This window comes from Mizuhopecten yessoensis, unplaced genomic scaffold, assembly GCF_002113885.1.
Source record: "Mizuhopecten yessoensis strain PY_sf001 unplaced genomic scaffold, ASM211388v2 scaffold8841, whole genome shotgun sequence".
Lineage (NCBI taxonomy): Eukaryota > Metazoa > Mollusca > Bivalvia > Pectinida > Pectinidae > Mizuhopecten > Mizuhopecten yessoensis.
In genome coordinates, this window is record NW_018407749.1 from 438,384 (window position 1) to 459,661 (window position 21,278).

General features: G+C 34.9%; 2 protein-coding genes across 2 annotated transcripts in view; both read right to left on the reverse strand.

The window, feature by feature from the left end:
- The window catches only part of LOC110456762, a 23,375-nt gene extending 19,307 nt beyond the window's left edge, over positions 1–4,068 (reverse strand). The window contains exon 1 of the mRNA XM_021507709.1: positions 3,795–4,068. Within this exon, the coding sequence (XP_021363384.1) occupies positions 3,795–3,849 (55 nt within the window). The 5' untranslated portion in view covers positions 3,850–4,068. The remainder of the gene's footprint in view (positions 1–3,794) is intronic.
- A 1,285-nt stretch (positions 4,069–5,353) lies between these two features.
- On the reverse strand, positions 5,354–19,894 carry LOC110456760. Its single transcript, XM_021507706.1, has 6 exons — positions 19,541–19,894; positions 14,005–14,110; positions 13,461–13,657; positions 9,533–9,551; positions 8,776–8,806; positions 5,354–8,209 (listed from the first exon to the last, which is right to left on the reverse strand). The coding sequence occupies exons 1-6, from the start codon at positions 19,611–19,613 to the stop codon at positions 7,937–7,939; spliced, it is 699 nt and encodes a 232-aa protein (XP_021363381.1). The 5' UTR covers positions 19,614–19,894; the 3' UTR covers positions 5,354–7,936.
- Between the last annotated feature and the right edge of the window lie 1,384 nt (positions 19,895–21,278).

The following is a 21,278-nucleotide window of genomic DNA, read 5'->3' on the forward strand; positions in this document are numbered from 1 at the left end:
AAACTTTAATTTTCTTTCCAGTACACAAAAAAAGTCTTTGGGCCATACTTAAAATATGTTTTTTTCTTCTTGTTAATTAAACATAAAAACAATCCTCAGAACACGGGAAATCGCTTCTGAGACGTTCTAGAAAACACATTTTTTTGGGGGGAGATCCCCCAAACCCCCCTTACGGGGAGGGGGTCTGTACCCTCCCCCTCCTCGCGCTACGCGCTCGGGCTGCTGCCTTTCGCAGCACACCGTTGACTATTGAGAAAAAATTCTCGGCCCGCCCCCCCCTTTAGGAAATCCTGGATCCGTCCCTGCAGGGTCCTGCCATTAAAACGACCAGCCATTTTTCATTACGTGTGGTTAAAGGGAATACTTACTTTACAAGGCATCATAACCTCGTATGCCAGTCGGTGACTCACTGTAATTTACTTGTGTTTTGTCTTGAATATCATTATCAGGATGTTTATTTCAAGATAAGATATAACAGAGCACAATGTTCTATATAATTGGTTTATATAGTCAATGTTTAAAACAGTAAGTGTAGCGCCAAGCTATTGCGGATAAACGAAATACCGTTGAAGGACGCCTGTCTATCTCGTGACTGCTTCCCAATAGCGGTATGTAACGGTACTGATTTATACAGGTGGGTAAGCTTTAAAAAAACTTTGTTAAAATTCCTCACTGATTAATAATTGGTTTAGTTTAGTTTTATTTTGTTAAACGTCCTATTTGCATTCAAGGTCATTTAAGGGCGTGCCTCTATGTATGTTGTGTAAGCGTGCAAGCGTGTGTGTATGCTGGAGACCGGGTATGTTGTTGTACTTGCATCCTTGTAATAGCTCTGATCTGATGCCGACTTTATATATAGTGCTATCTCACTGAAATACAATGCCGACGGCACCCAGCACAGCATTCCGCCCGGTCACATTATACTGACAACGGGTAACCAGTTGTTGCCATTACCCTCAATGCTGAACGTCAAGCAGGGAATAACAACTACCATTTTAAAGGACTTTTTGTATGTCCCGACAGAAACCGTTGCCTTCCTCACCTGGGCAAACGCTCAACATTAAAGGCAGAAGTGAGGTATTGCCAAAATAAAAAGGAAATAAAAGATAGTTAGAAGTAGAAAGGATAAAGATCCCAAATGTTGCAATGGGTGCAGCAGATTTAATTTGATCGCTTTTGTGTCCCAAAGTAGAGGGCGCAAAGGCAAATCTCTTAATTCTGCAGGGGATCCCCACATTAGTCGCCTCCTACTATACAGGCAGTGAGTAACAGCAGGTGATTTCTTTTCTCGATCCCCGACCTGCAGGGGTGCACTGATTAATATCATGGCGAACCAAAATGCTGTAAATGTTTTAACACTATCTCCTGTAAATATTCTTATCAGAAACCATCTAGCGAGGGCAGCATTTTTCTATGATATGTATAGAAAGAAACATGGATAATTTTCCTTCAGTACTTTTACATCTCCATGGTTAATAGTTTATTTCACAGATATCACCGCTGATTCACTGAGACAAACTATATTTCAGTGAACTCTTTCACATAATAACATTCACCAAATCGCAACGGACGACTCTGTCAAGCTTCCCTTTCTACCACCGTCGTGTATTAAACACTTAATAAAAAACAATCCCCCTCCCCCCACCCCCACCCCTATTGGATTCAATTCCCTTAAAATGTTTTGCGAAGACAAAAAACAATATATTAAATATTATAAGTGCACTGAAAGTTGGAGATTCCAACTTTCAATCGACATTTACGATACACAGTTGGGTTGTCAGACTCTGTTGAAGTACTAGAGGTGGGAAGGACTTGGTTTGGTTTTATTTTGTTTAACGTTCTATTAACAACTAACATCAGTTAAGGACGTGCCTCCATGTGTGTTGTGTACGCGTGCTTGTGTGTATGTGTGCTGGATACAATGTATGTTGGTGTACTTGCCTCCTCGCGATAGCGCGGATCTGATGCCGACTTTAGAGCGCTACTTCACTGAAATATCACAGGGACTTGAACATTTGTTACATGATATGTATTATCATTGGGGTTGCATTTTTATCTAAACACCTAACACATCATTCCGAAAACCATAGTTTAGGTCCAAAAATAGCTGTACCACAGTTCCTGTGTGAAAAAACATGCTAAAGGAATCCAGCACAGTATTCCCCCCGGTCACATTATACGGTGGGAAGGAATGGGGAGGACGAGTAAGCGCCAAGAAGTAGATTTTTGTTGTGTAAAATTGAAGTAGCTACCATTGTCATTCACTTAACACGTGTTGTTACGGCTGTTGATTTTAGGTCTTGCTTCGAAACACGCTGATATATCTTGTATATAGGTCAAATGCGTACGCGCTGTTTCCTATCAACATAATTAATAGCATTATCATCAGAACAGGTAACAATATTTGGCCGCTTAAACATGTTGGCGTTGTGACCTTTTACTAAAATTACCGGAATTCTAAAACCTGTTAGATCTGTAATTTAGTAAAATCGTTCGTGTGAGTTTCAAGCAACGGACGAAAGCTATTCCATATTTTAAATATTCGAGAAAATAGTTATCCGAACCCAATACTAGAAACAAACTTCAAGTTTTAAAAAAGTCGTTTATCCGAAAAAATCGTTATTCCGAACGATGAAGCAAACGCTAATCCGGATTACTGCAGTAACCGGATAAACGAGGTTTCAATTTAGACGGGGCTTGTCTGTACACACACAATACATACAATAAACAATAAAGGATAAATAATGAGATACAATGTATAGCTGTAGGGCATACTGAATATTGAGATTAAGATGGAGATATATCTGTCCTACTACAGATCAAATTAATTTAGGAATTGCCCCGGGCATGGGCCAGGGATGTCCGCTTTATGATTGCTATTCATTATACCACGCACTGGATAAAGATGTGTTTATTGGTTCGATTCTTTATTATTATATTTTGTTGAATTATCATTTCGCGAGTACAATGAACGTAATTAGAACGGACACGGTTCCCGAATGAAAAGGAGGATACGATTTAAAAGAAATTTCCGGAGTAATGAAAAAGAACGTATTTTTTCAATACCATAACCATCCGGAGAGTGGGTTTCCAGGATTATCGAAATCCGGATTAATATGTTGGTAACCGTTATTCAAATGGTCCTATATGAGTATTGTGTAGTCAATGATTGATGTATGATTAAATGTACTTTAAAAAGCATTCCGTTCGTGTCTTTATTACAAATTATTGAGATAATAAAACTTGTGAATCAAAATGTGTATAAAAAAATGTTATTAAAACACAGGCCTTTTCACAAGACAAACTCCAGAAACAGGATACGAAACACACTGAACATTTTGCTGACATATCTAAACACGATTTAATTGTGTTGGCTCATTGAATAAATTACTGTTTCTTGTGGATTTCGATAAAATGCATTAAATTTGCACTCGACGAAAATGAAGTTTTATTATTTTTAAAAATAATGAATTGATCACATTTTTTCTAATTTGAAAACCCCAGCCCCCATGAGTTTCGGCATCCATAGAAGCTTTGATCGTTTAAAACAAATGCGCCAGGGAAACAATGTACATTGATATATTCATCATCTATATGAATACATCTTAGGTAATAATTAATGTGACATGTACATGAAATGTACATGGCCTTAGATAGTATTAAGCATGTTAGCGACATCTGGCCACAGGGATACAAACCGCGTCTACAAACAAAACAACAGATGTTCCTAATCGCTATGGATTATGTACTGCGCCTGGAGTTATTGGCGAAAACAGATATAAAATTAAACTTACCTTGCGGAAGAAGAGTAAATATAATAATTTCCATGAGTATTTTCGTATATTCCATGTCTTTGTTTAGATGTTTGTCCTTTGAAGTAATTAACCAAATCCTTAATTAGTGTGGTTTAAACCAGGTGTGTATGTGGGAAACATGTGAGCAGTGTATACGAAACGAAACGAAACTCCCGACTGTGTGTGCAATCGAAGGCGAGCTAGGATTGCCATGTACGTTTTGTAACGACGTTTTTGACTGGTTGATCGTCACGGCTCGATGGACGCGGTCATATACTTGTCAACATAAAAGATAATTTGACGTCAGGGCATGCGGGTTATGGGATCTGCACATATAATGAGTAATACATTTACTTTCATATGTATATGGGTTAACGGACAATTTACACTTATCACAGATCTTGACGTTCATTCGCACACTCGGAGGCAAATGTATAATCCCCCACTTTTTTATAATAGCTAATGCCATTTGTTGACAAATTACGGCCGCAGGTGAAGACTAAATTGTTGGCGTTCGTATCTGTGATAACAAACATAGTAAAACAAGAAAATGTTATAGTGAAAAAGATAAATTGCTCCATAATTTACATAGATCCTTTGTTTATGGGGGCGTTATTTGACAGTAAAGAGAACGCATCGCAGTCTACATTAACACTTCCTATCAAATTAAAGCAGAAACCGACTTTCCCGAAAGTAGTCAGCAAGATTATCATATGGATATCTAATTATGGCAACATTTTTGTCGAGGAGTGTTATTTTCTAAGGAAGAAGATGTATTCTAATCCTGCCCTCAAAACTAGTAGGGTTTTTAAATGACCTGGGCTAGGTGCTACAGCGTCTGTGATGTAGCATTCAAGTGAAGGGACACTACGGGAAGGGACGCCGTTGGAAGTACGGGTTGACCACAACAAAGAACACCAATACGTTTTCTGTACACGAACACACACACAGCTTACCATTATCATCATGGGAGTTTCGTAAAGGTGTTGTTGATTAGTAACATTGCAGTATAGTATAATAAGGCGAGTCCATCCTGAGAAACATACGTTTTGATCAAGTCAGATCTAGTTCCATGAATACAGTTAGCCCCGACGATATGCCTTTATGACATCAACCTATACAACCGAATGCATTCGATTAGGTGTGCTTTTGTCTTTTGTGAATTAAAATAAATGTTGTTGACCGTCTTGCATTCACAGCGGCGTGCAGCATCACAAACGAGTGATTTTCTGATTGGTGTAAATGGTTACGTACAACTTAAAACCAATTTGATATCGCTTTCGTTTGTGTATGTGTGTGTGTGGGGGGGTAACATTATTGCACCAGCTACGGTCATATGAAGACGGTTGTCTAAGGAGAAACCGTCGAAACGAAGACAGCGTAGGGATGAAAGAAAAGGCATGAATCACAAGTGTTGCAATTGGGACGGCACAATTTGGTCTCTTGGAGTCAACTTTAATAGCCTTTTACGACACGCCATGGGGAAACAACAGGTTTTATTTCCCCCAAACCTACACCGGGTAATTAAAATATGGAAATACACAAGACTAACAAGAACATAAAGGCACATATACGCTTTTTATTGTAAATTTAGCCTTAAAAGCCGTCTATAAAATATAAATCTGATACTAAACTCCAAAATACATTGATTAATCGTATTATGCAAGTATAATGCAACGAGTTAGATTTCGGTGATATACATGTATAATAGAGCTATGTACACTACATAATGATTGTGCAGTTATTTCTATAGAAAGTATTGCAATGGTACTCCAACCTTTATTTCTTCTCATGTTCTTCCAAAGCACACATTCTACACTAGAATTTTGTTACCAGACATTTTGCCAGGAAAAATCTTGTATGATGATTTTGAACGGAAATTGACGAAGTCTGGAGGACTTGACGACGATGAAATGCGTAAGTCTAGACACTTTTATTTCCGACGATTTAAAATCAGGATTACGATCATGACCGACATATAAAAGGGACGATTCAACTCCTTTATACATAAATCCGGATAACAGAGGTGATTTTACATATATATCCGGATTACAAGCGTTACTTTCAGCCCCACATGGAACTAGTATCATAGGAATGATATGCATCCGGATTCTTTGGTTACCAGTGAAAGTATTAATGGATTTGTGAAGCAAGGATGTCATCATTTGAGAACATTTCTGTCAAGAACTGTTTTGTTCGGTTAATGACTTTTTACAGTATAGTTATTTGTTTTCATGATATTAATCAACAAATAAAAGCTTAAGAAGTGAAAACTGTTCAACTTAAAAAAATATTGTTTTATGCCTTTTCAAAATAGAGTTATCTCTCTTTTCCATTTTGAAACGGCCTTCAGGGGCCTGTTCGTTTATGCGGATCAACCAGTTTGTCCATCTTTAAATGTAACATTTTCGGGTATAAATCCTGGCGGACCTGCAAATGTTTATGCAGACCTTGCAAGGCTTTGTTAAGGCTCGCCTGAAAGCACCATCAGATTACTAGGTCCGAACTTATTTAATAAACGAACAACTTTGGTCCAATCGGTTCAACCGTTTAAACGAAAACGGCTCTGGTCTTCCTGATAAAAGAGTTATCTCCCTTCTTGAAATAGAGTTATTCCTTTCAGTGAATTCTCTGAACCTAGGACAGTACAGTTCTCCAGAAGTATTATTAAATACATGTACATCATGTTTATATGTAAAAGAATGTATCAAAACTATGAAGATAAACAACAGGCAGAACAAACAACATAATGAAATAAACATGTGTAAACTTAACATTTGTGATATCAAATTAAAATCCATTATAAGGAGCTTGATGTTAGAATGAACCATGCTACGTTTTTACATTCACAAATTAGGAGTTAATTTACTTATTTTTCTCTGGTAAAATCTTCATTTTGGCGAGACATCATATGCCGAAATTATTACACGTTTTTACCAGTGACCGTATCCATTAAGTGAAAACTTTTTATACAATTGCAAGAGATGGGACAGTATCATTTGGTGAAATATTGCTGTAATTATTGATAGATGTAAATGTGAAGATTAATGAAATTTTGTTTAAACGGCGGGACAGAATCATTACAAAAATAAATTCAACTTTCAAGCAAATGTTCATTCATGAGTCATAGCTGTGAATTTTTCCATTAGCAGACAATTAATGATGTCTCACGTCAGACGACTAAAACCTGTAAAACAAATTGCATATTAACAGAGTTAATTATTTAGAACTGAAGTTAAATAACCGATTACCCTGTGTTCAGGTGATGAGAAAGGTAAACTGTTACATCCAATAATAAAAAAATATTCTTCAACATTTCAAAAATTATTTGTTACTTCATAGTAAAAAAATATTTTAATAAAACGTTTTTGATTGCTTATATCCTATTGCAGAAGATGTACAACACAAGAACTGCTTGGTTCATGTCTTATGAAATGAATCACTAGTTCATCATGTCATTAAAAATGAATCACTAGTTCATCATGTCATATGAAATGAATCACTACTTCATCATGTCATATAAAATGAATCACTAAATCCAAATAATCGCCGATCAGATAAATGACAGTTTGTATGTGTGTATTGTTCATTCTCCTGTGACCAATGAGGCTTTTTGTACACATGTAAATATCCTGTTTATTATATGTTTACACTGATAAGTCGCAAGGCCTTAAAGTTAATAAAGAACTTGAACTTGAGTTCATCATGTCATATAAAATTAATCACTAGTACATCATGTCATATAACATGAATCACTAGTTTATCATGACATATAAAATAAATCACTAGTTTATCATGTCATATAAAATAAATCACTAGTTTATCATGACATGTATAATGAATCATTAGTGCATCATGTCACATGAAATGAATCAATGCTATAAGCCTATATAATGTTGTACAAACTGAAGTACTACAAAAAGAAAATCATATAAAGAAAATAATGCAACAGCTATACTATGGTGCATGCATATCATTAAAAATGTAATGATAAACTGTACCATACAAATGATAACTGAACCATACAATTGATACACTACCGGCACGTGACAATTAATATGAACCATAACATGCCATACAAAATGTATGATACTTCTTTAAATTAGCACGTTATACAAGAAAGTAAAACTGCAATTTATTTTTTAATATAGTACAGTGCCCTCGTTTCCGACGTTTGAATCCAATACAGTATCCTCGTCGTCGAAGCTGAACACTCCCGCGATCCCCTGTGAATGGGTGAGGTCACTCTGGCGCCTGTTGAGGCGCGAGATCTCGTCATCCGTTGCGTTGTTTTTGTTCTTGTCGGGATCAACTTGGATTGTCGTGTTGAGCCGAGACTTTGGAATTTCCACTTCCGGTCCTACTTCCGTTACAATGACGTCACCTTCCTCTTCGTCAAAATTCATCACAGATTCCTGTGTGAAAAAAAAATCCAAATATATGAGAATTGTTAAAATATCCATCATCAGCACATATATAGTCTTGCTTGATACTGATCATGTTTTTCTTCATCAAATTAACCTTGCGGGGTTGTGGATAAACAAATTCTAGTCGATAGAATTACAGAGCTACATAACTACAGTTTTTTATAAGTAATAATGGTAAAGCGATTATTTCAGAAAAATATACTTTAAGGATGAACTCTAAAAGTTCGAACTTACAGACTCCTACAAATTCGCTGTTCAACCTAAGACGCAAACGCTCCGCAAGTGAGGCTCAGGTAGAACAGTAAACGTGTAAGGGTGTGTGTATTGTATGAGATTTTTTCGAGGATTTTGATTTTGAACACAACTTAAGTTCAACTAAGGACTGAAAGTACAAGTAAGTTAAAGCTGACCAATTATCTTTCCCATAAGTTCTCAACGCTAGAAGTAAATAATTTTTAACACAAAGAACAGTATTTGTGATGGAAAGTTCAATACGTTTGCACGAGAGTCCGAGCATTGTCTACTTCTATCTTGATATGTGTATTAAACGTTACCTTAGGAACTTGATCTCCTCCAAATCGTCTCCTGAAAAAATTGTTATAAAAGCATATGTAATCAAAAAACAAAACAAAGATTCAACATGAAGTTTTTTCCCATCAAAATGCCAATACCAGCTCTTTGTCGGTATAATTTTATTACAAAATAATTTTAGTCAAAATGGTTACTCTAAATGTCGTTACATTTTATTACATTTTTCTTGGTATGGCGTATTTATTGAATTAATTGACTCATTATATTAACGACTCAACAAGACATTACTGTACATTTTTCTATACATTTTGAAAGCGAGAAAAGAATCTCCAGCTGTTCCTACAATCATTAAGCAAAGTTACCTATTGATCACAAGTACAGAGGAAATGACATATTAAGGAATACTTCTGAATTGAATCTAGATCCGAGTTTCTACGATTATAAACAATAACTCTGGCAGCAACTCCCAAAAAGAGCGGAATCAAATTACGTGTAACTATATTCAAAAGTGAAAACAGTAAGGGTAGATAACCCTGAGTGTTGAGGACCAAGTTAAGGATCTTAACTGAGTCATTACTGGGAATAAGATACATCAACCGAACGAGAAAACCATGGGTTCCAGTCCCTGTCTGATTCATTGAATTTTACCGCCCTACAACAATTTGGTGCCGTGACCAGTATTTGACCCAGGATCTCTAATCTATTACGATAAACAATATTTCAAATAAAGAAATAGTGTTGGCATTGCCATTTCGTAACATATGAGGGAACTATACTTACTGCTCCTTGATCCAGGAATCTAGAACAGGAAAGAGAAAAAATTAATCGATTTACGCTAAATGGCAATTAAACCTAATTATGAAATATAATTATTATAATTTACATAGTTTTCATTAAGAAATATTTCGCTACATGCTAATCATTCGCCGCGTGCTGAGATTATATAATTCACATTCGAGAGAATCAACTCTCGTTAGGCTTTTTCAATCATCGGAAAGAGTTGAAGTCCCTAATGTAACATAGGTCGGCTCAGATGGGTTCAGAGCGCTAATTATTTTGTCGCCCGGTGAATTAACGTGAAAATGTTGAACTTAATGAATGAATAACAGGACAAGGAAAAACACAACACTGACATTTTACAGGACGCAAGCTCTAGCAAAAACCTGATATGAACTGAAACGAACAAGGAAGTTAAGAAGGAACTACATAGTTTGAACTCATGTTTCTATCAAGAAATAAAGTCAAATCTCTGGTTGAGGCGGACATGTGCCCGCAGAGGTGCTTAAAAACAGTAAAAGACCCCAACCAACGATAATGGGGGATGACCGAAAGGGAAACAAATTCGGGGGGTTTATAGGAAACGGCAGATACAAATTTTGCGCCTTTGGTTTCCCCGAGATGACAACAAACCCCTCCCATTGATACAGTATACAATTGCGAATTATGCAAAAAGGATACATGGGTTGATTACCGTCTAGCTGTCTCAATTTTTCAGCGGTAAGAAAGAAATGTGAACAGAAATTTCCCAAAAAATACTTATATAAACCACCAGGAAATACAACCGGAAGTGACCGCTATGGAGACTTCACCAATAGAAAATAACAGATAATCTGAAGAGAAACTAAGCATTGGCACCAACATATCAGATAAGCCTCTTCCATGTTTCTAATAATGAGACACCGAAGAAATCTGCCCAATCTACAGGATCACCACACAAGTACCCTTGTATATCATGCAGTGGAATAGAGCAGGCCAACCACTAACCAATCCTATAGGCACAGCATTCTATTCGTATCACTGAAGATTTGATCAAATTTATGGTGTAACCCGTCAAAAATGGACGTTTACTAATACGGAAGTGGTTGTTATTGAGATATTGTACTCGGTTCAAAATAAATATTTCTTCTTAAAAAACACTTAAACCAAAACTGAATCTAGGTTCTAGTGTTGCTCCATTTAAACAGATTTTGCAGTTTATATGTCCTATTTAAAATCATATGTTACTTTGTGTAATTTCTCTTCAAATCCAATTTCTTAAACCAATATATTTCCATTTCCGGTTCAATTTCCTATAATCACGTGTCGTTAATATATAAAATTAGTTTTTCGTTTGTTACCGCTTAGTTTTCATGTTCTCTCTACACTGGATTCATTGGGTCTTGAATAATTGATGTAGAACGTATATAAAACACAAGGCAACACACGACCATATGCTGCTCGTTTCGACTTATGAATATTCATGAGCTTCCTGATACTGTCGCGACGTTATGTCTTGCTGGCTCAGTAACATTATATACATGTATATATATACACCTGTCAGATGAAACAAGCGGTTGTTATAGAGATGTTGTACAAGGCCAGATTACCAACAACTCACATTGCACTGACTTAAGGCAATATGCTACCTTACATGTAAAAGTGTGATCTATGTTAGAGTTATTTCCCTTCATTATTTTAATCAATATGTTATCATAATTAAGAAAAAACTGAGAATTGTCAATGTTATATGTTGTAAGTTGATTAAAAATGTAAATGCTTGTTCCAAATAAGGGGGGAAACCACTATTTTGTAGAAAATTTGAATGTTTTTCAGTGTAGAACTCTTTTTAAAAGAAGGTAGATATAACAAGGTAGCCTGTATCCAAACAATGTGCTACCTTCCACATTATACCTGTGTGTTTTTTTCTTTCAACGGTTAAGGTGGCTCCACACTTTCGCAATTAACCAGAAAAATTCGTTGAAACTTTCATATAATGGTTATGCAACTATGTAGAGTTGATTTTATGAAAATCTAAACATCCCGATAGTTTGGGGACTTTTTTGGAAAAAATACAAAAAAAAATGAAATTTCGTCAATTTTAATATTTTCCGTTTTTTTTGGTGTGTGGCATTGTTCGGAACAATAACAACAATAATAAAATGAAAAGAAGCATTTCTAATTAACCCTTTTATTTATCGCAAAATATGTTACACATGTTACACAAAGTGTTTCTTATTGAATTTGTACGTATAAAAGTGATTATCTACAAGCTAAAAGCACCCAGGACACAAAGATCTATACATATAGAATGGGAAATTGAACAAAATATACACAATGGCTTTATAATTAATTTATTTTACATTTTACAATCACTTTGATCCGGGTGAGAGTTATCTTCCTTGAAAATAATCGGAACTTTTTGCAGAGGGGTGACATTTACACAATGACAGTTGTCTCTGTTTACATATAACAAAAATGATGGAAATAAATCAAAAATATGATATCAAAATTATCAATTTATTGTTCTTTAATGGAACCAAATTACCCTCAGTCATGTACACTTTGGACATCATTCCACAGTTCGCTAACTTACGGTATATTTATAATTACATGTCAGGTACATATATGTTTCCAGAGGCTATGGCATGGTATGCCTGCCGTTCTCACGTGCACTCACACATGCATTTCATAGGTATCTTGATATTTTACAAAACATTATTTTCACATAGTAAGTAGACTACATTTGTAAACACGATTTAATCGACAGAGCGAAACTCCCTCAACAGCGAAAATCGTAACGGCCTCGAGCGTATATGAGTGATTATACATTTCCCGGTAAAATCTCGATATCGGGTGTTGACATATCATCGGCACGCACGTGTACTATTGTTTACCAGGTGTTGAATGCCCGATACGCAAAAACGGAAATGACGACACGGTGTACATGCACATTTCGATCAAGATAATTGAGTCCGAGCTGTACTTTTTCCGGAAGTACGTCACGAAAATGGACGCTGATGACGATGTGTGGAGCCACCTTAAGGATATGTGCTACTTTACAAATTATCCCTGCATTTGTTTTAGTAAAAGTTAAATATATATGCTCTATTTTATACATAATGCCCGTCTATTTGTGGTTTAATCTTACATATTATGTCTGTACTTTTGTTTTAGAGTTAAGTTTATACACTACCGTAACATTTTACCGTGTTTTTGTGTTAGAGTATGGGATGTATGCTACTTTACACACAATACATGTGCTTTTGTGTCAGAGTCGAGAATGTATGTAACATTACACCATGTCTGTGTTACTGTATTCGACCTAGGCATAAATGAACAAGCCAGGTAAAATTTCCGTTCATAAAAAAATAGGATTGTCCTAATAATACATCAGGTGTGCACTCTGGTAAGGCGAATCTGAGGAGATTCCCGATAAGGATGGAATTTTACCTCATCCCTGAATTTGTTTTAAATTAACTTGATCACGTATATTTTATAAAGACAGTATTAATTCACATGTGCATGAGTTGATCGCTATTTGAATAATGTCTGATAAAAACGTACTCATGCCCACTCACACATATGGACTTAATTAGATTTCAACATTTCCTCAAATTTATCATAATTTATATCAAATGACGTCGTTTTCCCTTTATGGCCATTTGTTGAATCATAATCACGTGGAGGTTGGTAATTTTGTAATATTACAATTACGGACTTTTATTTCGGTCAATGTCGTTTTCTCAGAATCATTTACCCACACATTCACCTCAACGAAAGTCCATAACTGATAAGAATAGTCATTGTTAAGGAAGATCAGTAGAAACTCATAACTCACTTTCGAATCCTTAAACATTATCACTGATCATAAAGATAATCTTAAAAAAATCATTTGAAAAATAAAAAATAAACATAGTCGGTTAGTGGAGTGTGACCGGGTCGTTCTTACCTGCTTTTTGATAAGTTGTAGCAGTTGGGACCATGACCTTTGTTGACCTCATAGATGGTGGATATGACGTCAAATGAAGCGATCTACTCTCGGGTTCAATGATCTCCACACGACTTCCATGGAGCTGAGCGAATCTGACGTGGCGGGGGATTTTAACTTTGTTATGAGCCAACTGGTATCGTGGATACCATCTATGCCTGTCATGGAAGATATTCAAATATAACAAAAGTCATCAACACTAGAGTTGGTTAATTCAAACTAGATTTCTTACTTTCTTTTTTACAAAAAGTCGTGCATCGCCGAATTTGACTTGGCGGTCTATAGCCATTTCTTTTAGAAAACTATCGTTGTCAATAATCATAACTATTGTTTGTACATGTTACTAGGTAAAAAATAGCTATTTCATCTGTCAATAAGTGATTTTTATTTTACATTCGATAGCGCTAGGAAAATAGCCTCATTAACCAGAACCGGAAATATATACGTGGGAAATAGAACCGTAAATACACACTAACAATACGAAACACCGGAAATACAAACTTACCAAATTATACCCATTGTGATGACAGCTGTTAGTAAGATCAGATAGAACACAGCAGCTATACTTGAAGCTACGAGACCAGAAAGATTGTAGTTGTCGCATAGAACACCTGAAAATTATAATAGAAATATTGTTTTAGTTGTCATATAAAACACCTGAAACGTATAAATAACGTTGGTATAACACAAAATAGCATTGAAGTCACAGAGAGCACCTGTAAGGAAATATACAAAATAATTGTTGTAGTTGTCAAATAAATGATTGTTGTAATTGTCAAATATAACACCTGATAGTTGTCGAATACACGTAACACTCACTTTAGCCTTAATACGAAACCATGATGTTATCACTTCATAAATTTGTAAGATATCCAAAAATGTGGGATTTTTAAATTCGTTGTCATTATTTGACAATTCTCCGGAGGTCATTTTTGTTTTGTTTTATTTCACATATCTTTCTATGATTAATATCAAATAATGTCAATTTCGTATTTTTTTCTTCTTCTAGCATTCCTTTACTAGAAAACTTGGAAAACATAGAACTTACATTAGCGTTCGTCCTAGTTGTGATATAACGTATTCTTTTTTAATAGTTTATAAAACCTAAATTATCTAGCGTTTGTCCCCGAAGTAAATATGGATTGTGCATTGCATGAAACTACATGTATATCTCAAAAAACATTTATTTCGCATTCACCGAATAGTTCCCTGACGTTTGACAAAGACAAAATACACACATCATGGAATTTATCTGCTAACTATATAGGAATTTATCTGCTAACTATATAGGAACTTATCTGTTAACAATATAGGAATTAATCTGTTAACTATATAGGAATTTATCTGTTAACTATATAGGAATGTATCTGTTAAGTATATAGGAATGTATCTGTTAAGTATATAGGAATTTATCTGTTAAGTATATAGGAATTTAACTGTTAACTATATAGGAATGTATCTGTTAACTATATAGCAATTTGTCTGTTAACTATATAGGAGTGTATCTGTTAACTATATTTTAACAGTTAACTATATAGGAATGCATCTGTTAACTATATAGTAATTTATCTGTTAACTATATTTTAACTGTCAACTATATAGGAATGTATCCGTTAAGTATATAGGAATTTATCTTTTAACTATACAGGAATTTATTTGCTAACTATATAGGAACTTATCTGTTAACAATATAGGAATTAATCTGTTAACTATATAGGAGTTTATCTGTTAACTATATTTTAACTGTTAACTATATAGGAGTTTATCTGTTAACTATATAGGAGTGTATCTGTTAACTATATGAATGTATCTGTTAACTATATTTTAACTGTTAACTATATAGGAGTTTATCTGTTAACTATATTTTAACTGTTAACTATATAGGAGTGTATCTGTTAACTATATTTTAACAGTTAACTATATAGGAATGCATCTGTTAACTATATAGTAATTTATCTGTTAAGTATATAGGGATGTATCTGTTAAGTATATAGGAATTTAACTGTTAACTATATAGGAATGCATCTGTTAACTATATAGTAATTTATCTGTTAAGTATATAGGAATTTAACTGTTCACTATATAGGAATTTATTTGCTAACTATATAGGAACTTATCTGTTAACAATATAGGAATTTATCTGCTAAATATATAGGAATGTTTCTGTTAACTATATAGGAGTGTATCTGTTAACTATATGAATGTATCTGTTAACTATTTAGGAATTTATCTGTTAAGTATATAGGAATTTATCTTTTAACTATATAGTAATTTATCTGTTAAGTATATAGGAATTTATCTTTTAACTATATAGCAATTTGTCTGTTAACTATATAGGAGTTTATCTGTTAACTATATAGTAATTTATCTGTTAACTATCTAGGAATGTATCTGTTAACTCTATAGGAATTTATCTGTCAACTATATAGGAATTTAACTGTTCACTATATAGGAATTTATCTTTTAACTATATAGGAATTTATCTTTTAACTATATAGTAATTTATCTGTTAACTATATTGGAATTTATCTGTTAACAATATAGGAATGTATCTGTTAATTATATAGGAATTTATCTTTTAACTATATAGCAATTTGTCTGTTAACTATATAGGAGTTTATCTGTTAACTATAAAGGAATTTATCTGTTAAGTATATAGGAATTTAACTGTTAACTATATAGGAGTGTATCTGTTAACTTTATATGAATTTATCTGTTAACTATCTAGGAATGTATCTGTTAACTAAAGGAATGTATCTGTTAACTATATGAATGTATCTGTTAACTATAGGAATGTATCTGTTAACTATATAGGAATTTATCTTTTAACTATATAGGAATTTATTTGCTAACTATATAGGAATGTTTCTGTTAACTATATAGGAGTGTATCTGTTAACTTTATATGAATTTATCTGTTAACTATAAAGGAATTTATCTGTTAACTATATAGGAATTTATCTGTTAACTATATAGGAATTTATCTGTTAACTATATAGGAATTTAACTGTTAACTATAAAGGAATTTATCTGTTAACTATATAGGAATTTATCTGTTAACTATATAGGAATGTATCTGTTAACTATATAGGAATGTATCGGTTAATTATATAGGAATTTATCTGTTAACTATATCCAAGTACTTGAACAACAATGGACCTATCTTATCCAATCAAATATAACATAAATCATCAGAAATCAGAGGTTTTTATTTCTACATTTTGCAACAACCTGTTCCTATATGAATTTGGGAAATACAGCGTTTTTTATATAAAATTTGGCGGATATTCCTGCTTATTTCATTTCGGGAAAATAAAGCACTGGCTATATAGGCAAAGCAGCCTGTATTAGGCTGTAAATCCGGGCGAAAATAACTAAGTACTTCAATGGTGATAGCATTTAATCATATATTTTCTTCTCATTCAGACGAACTTTACTCTGTTAAAGTAATTTATTCGGACAGAAACATATTCTTTCAGCTGTCACTTAGATGCCTTTTAAACAGGTATCCGGGTTTTACAGGGGTTGGTTTGCTCGGTTTACATTGTAGAGTGAAGTTTAGTGGCTCTTTTAGATGCATCGCCGGTACAGGACGCCGGTCTATCGGATGTCAAGAAGCATACAAACACGAGTCAGCTGGGCAGACTAGATATACTCTATATATAGTCTAGAATGGCTAATCTGTTAAGGACGTAAACAAATAACCTTCAGCCTTACATTTAGAATTGCGAGACGTGTTTCTATGCTCACAATAAAGGAGAACCATTCACGTTATAATGTCCCCGATCTGCTCTATTCAGGTACTTGTAATGCAGGCGTATTGTGTTTACATTGAATGTGTATATAAAACATAATTCCGAACAATTGGCTCGGGCGGTGTTGTGGCCTTTTTGAATCTCCGTACAAGTAAATGTCTACGGTCTTCACAATTACGTACTCGGGTATTTGAAACCAGATACCAGGAAGACCAGATCCGTGTCACGTGACCGGACCTGTGATGTAACTTTACAATGTAAATTTAAATTTATTCGGCAACATCTAAGTTTGGCTATAGTTTAACCAGCCAAGTTGTTTATTAAATTTTAAATTTAGTTTCTAATTTATTTATTACAGTTCAGCTGTTAATATCAAATTAAGTTAGAAGCGCTTGATATGACCGGTGTTAACTGTAGATTCGTAGATCTTGGACATATATTTGGTTTAACAATTCAATTCACAGGATATTCTTCATGAAGTCGGAGGAAAGTCGGGGGTCACCCTAACATCAGACTACATATACAGTTAGTGGTTCGTCATCCTGTTCGGGATTAAGACATTAGTCTATTTTCAGGAGCAGTTCATATTGTCATAGTACGACAGTAATTAGACCATGATAAGGCATCTATTGTGAAATACTCCCACTGTATTGATTGTAGCAAATTTTTAAAGCGTATCGAGCCTGTCTTCTACTAGCTACATTGCGCGCTATATCAACAGTCGAAAAATGACTCGTATTGCATTTTCTCAATATTCCCCAATACCACCCCCTCCCCAACACCCCCAATTTCGGAAAATCTGGACACCCCTCCCCCCAAACTGTGTAATGTGAATTACTGACTACTGACGTCTCTGGGTTGTTGGATTGCGGGGAGAGGGGTTGGAGGCTTCGCGTAGTGTTGGTGGAAAATGGTGGTGGTGGTGGTGGTGTGGTGGGGGGTTAAAGGGTGGTTGGGTTGAAGTGACGACTGCGTGCGGGAGGAGTGCGTGTATACTGAAAGTGTGTATGTTGGGTCTGTTAATCAGGTCGGGGAAAACTACTAACTTGCGTATCAACTTGCGTATCATACGCAAACTCGACTAGTATACGCCAATAGGGGTATGGATTTGATACTAAAAATAGATAAAATCACTTTAATCTTAACTTTTTCAAATTGTTTGTACAAGTCGCATTTATTCAGTCATGAAACATAATACAAATGCAAAAATAAAATTTATCTGCATGTGGGAAAGTACCAAAAATAGATGCAATACTTTCGGTAAAGTTACATCAACTTTCTAAGTAGCCAATGCTTTCAGTCAACATCTTTTAGCAAAATATTATTTACCTTGTCGTAAATTAAAGCGATTCTTAATAATATCTTGCAAAAGTAACTGTTAAAGCGATTTGGGTTATTTTTAGTAACAAATCCATACTCCAACTTGCGTATAATAGGCTAGTTTGTGTATATACGCAAGTTGGTGGTTTTCCCCAACCTGTTAATAGGTTGAACATTTCTTCTCCTTACAGGTATACAAATATTTACTTCTCGGTTTTAATAAACACAGAAGAACGTCCATCCTTAACTAAAATGTTGTTCTGCTTGTTAGATATTAATCATGAATGTCATTATTATTTATTCTGTACGACTCCCAGGTCGTAAGAAAACATTAATTCTCTTCTACATAACATAGTCATCCACACCTGTTTGAATCAATTACATGTACATACAGTCTACCTGTAGACGTTAATTAAATGTGTGCACGTGATGAATGAGTATTGTATGCATGATGTAATTCCGCAAAGATCACGTATATGAGAAGACAGACCCAAAAATAGACGGCTGTAAACCGGTATTTTGACAATAATCTCAGTCTGGAACCCACTACAATATCACAGTATGCACACTCGTACTACCTCATAGTGGGGTACAAGTTCAGGTATTAATGGTCATTCAAAATCAGTCATGCGTGTCAAGCTCAGTCGATAAAGAATTCACTATATATGGGAGAGTTTAATGTGAAACTGACCAGTCAGATCGAATGTCAATTTCCATTTTGACGATACACATTGTATTTCATATTTTAAATAAAAATGTTTACACGTCACGATATATATTACTAGGAAGAAAACAGAAATTGGTTATGAATTATATGCTTGGATCAATATAAACGTAGAAACACAATTGTACACGAGACAATATACAACAGGGTATGTGACACACGGGTGGGTACATCAATATAAAAACAGAAGTAAAAGTATACTTAATTGGTTTTCAAATGACATATCGAACCAAAATTATTCACCTGGTATAAAGCCGAGAACCAGAAGAATTACCAGACCCGGTTTGGGCGTGCACTTTCTTACTTCCGGTGCCATGTTTGGGTACTTTTTAGAAAACGTCACCGACCACTTTTACACCGTACAAAAGTGTAGACCTTTCTTCCCCCGATATGTTGTAATTAAAACTCCCGAAATATCCTCGAAAATCGGGGCGAAAGCTATCCAAATCTCTTCCACGGTTTCACGAAAAACACATCCTGGTCTTTTCCAATTGCCAACAAAGCACAGCTCCGTACACCGGGTATATTAGCACTTGTGTGTACCTGCCTGGAACACACTAGGGGCGTGACTGAATCCGTGCAAATACACACACTGAAGGACGCTTACAATTAGGTGGGCGATCTGGCCGAACTAGTTTTTCTATATAATTATCGTTGAATAGAAAAGGAAAAATCGAGTAATATATATATATTTAATTCCTGTTTCTATCAAAAGTCCTACTTTTTGTTAAGATCGTTGAAACACTGAAAATTGTCACCAAGTGGCAGCTGTGTATAAAAGCCATTCACACATGCATGATATGGTGTGATATAGCCTACATGTAATGTACTTTCCCAATAAACGTGTGCACTGAACCGTGTCGATGTCGTAAAGGAGAGCGCGCCAGGTAAGTCATTATTGAATGATTACTTTACAGCTATAAATAGCTTTAAGTCTGAAGGTAGATGAACGGGTATTACCAGTGAGGACAGAACACAAAACACGTATGAATATCTCTTTTCAAACTTTTGAAATTTATTAGATTTATAACACATCTTTCGTACAATATGTTCTTGTGTTATAGCTTACGACAACGTCAAATGGACCAAAATGTAAATACACACACATACATATATACATATATTAAGAAATGTCTCCCGGACATAATTGTTGGTAAATGAAAATAAGAATAAGTGTGACTATGCGTATACCACCTTTTGTGTAATGTACACATACATATATATATATTTAAGGTTTTGTCATGTTTGTTTTGACCTTGTCGGGGACTCCCTGACCTCAGACGGAACAGCCTCAGGTGCGAGTTTTGCTTTAACAAGAACGTACTTTTATAGCTTGTCCTGTTTGATACCACGTAGCTGCTAGTTTACCTACAGTTAATATACTCCCCCAAGGATAAAAGTGCGATTTCGTGCCGTGATCTTCATCATTCCGACCTTTTTTCCTTTAGCATTCATTACTCCGAAGGTAATCTCGCGCCATTCGACAGAGTTCGGTACATATTGGCCACATACCTACTGGTATTCTAAAGAATAGGAATAGTTTGACTTTTTTATGAATTTGCTTTTCATTAATTAGATTAAAAAATGAACAGTTTCCGAGTGTGTGAGCGGAAAACTTTTTGAATCTTATAGTTCATCACAGAAATTTAGCACATTACCTTAATTACGGCACAACACTTGGTAACAGGTTGCCGGTGCAAACCTCCATTTAGTAGCAAAGAGCCCGTCATCGAACAGGTATAATATTGAAAACAAAGTAATACTTGATTTCTTGCTTCTTAGGTTTTTTTTGTTCTATTCAGAATTTTGATAATTTACACTATATTTTATCTTGTTACCGGAATGCATGTGTATAGGAGGAGGGGGCTAGAAATTATTGGAAGCCATATCAATTCTTCATTATTGTTTATAGCTTGATAAAACGACCTTATCATTTTTTCACGAGAAATAAATAGCGTCTTACAAACAAGAATCAACAACG

Bases quoted from the DNA above. Each gene is read 5' to 3' on its own strand.
- LOC110456760 (XM_021507706.1), bottom strand. From the start codon at position 19,613: ATGGCACCGGAAGTAAGAAAGTGCACGCCCAAACCGGGTCTGGTAATT. The intron at 13,658-14,004 runs GTAAGTTTGTAT...CTTCCATGACAG, and splicing joins ATCACAATGGGTATAATTTG to GCATAGATGGTATCCACGAT. The intron at 8,210-8,775 runs GTAACGTTTAAT...TTTTTCACACAG, and splicing joins GAGGAGATCAAGTTCCTAAG to GAATCTGTGATGAATTTTGA.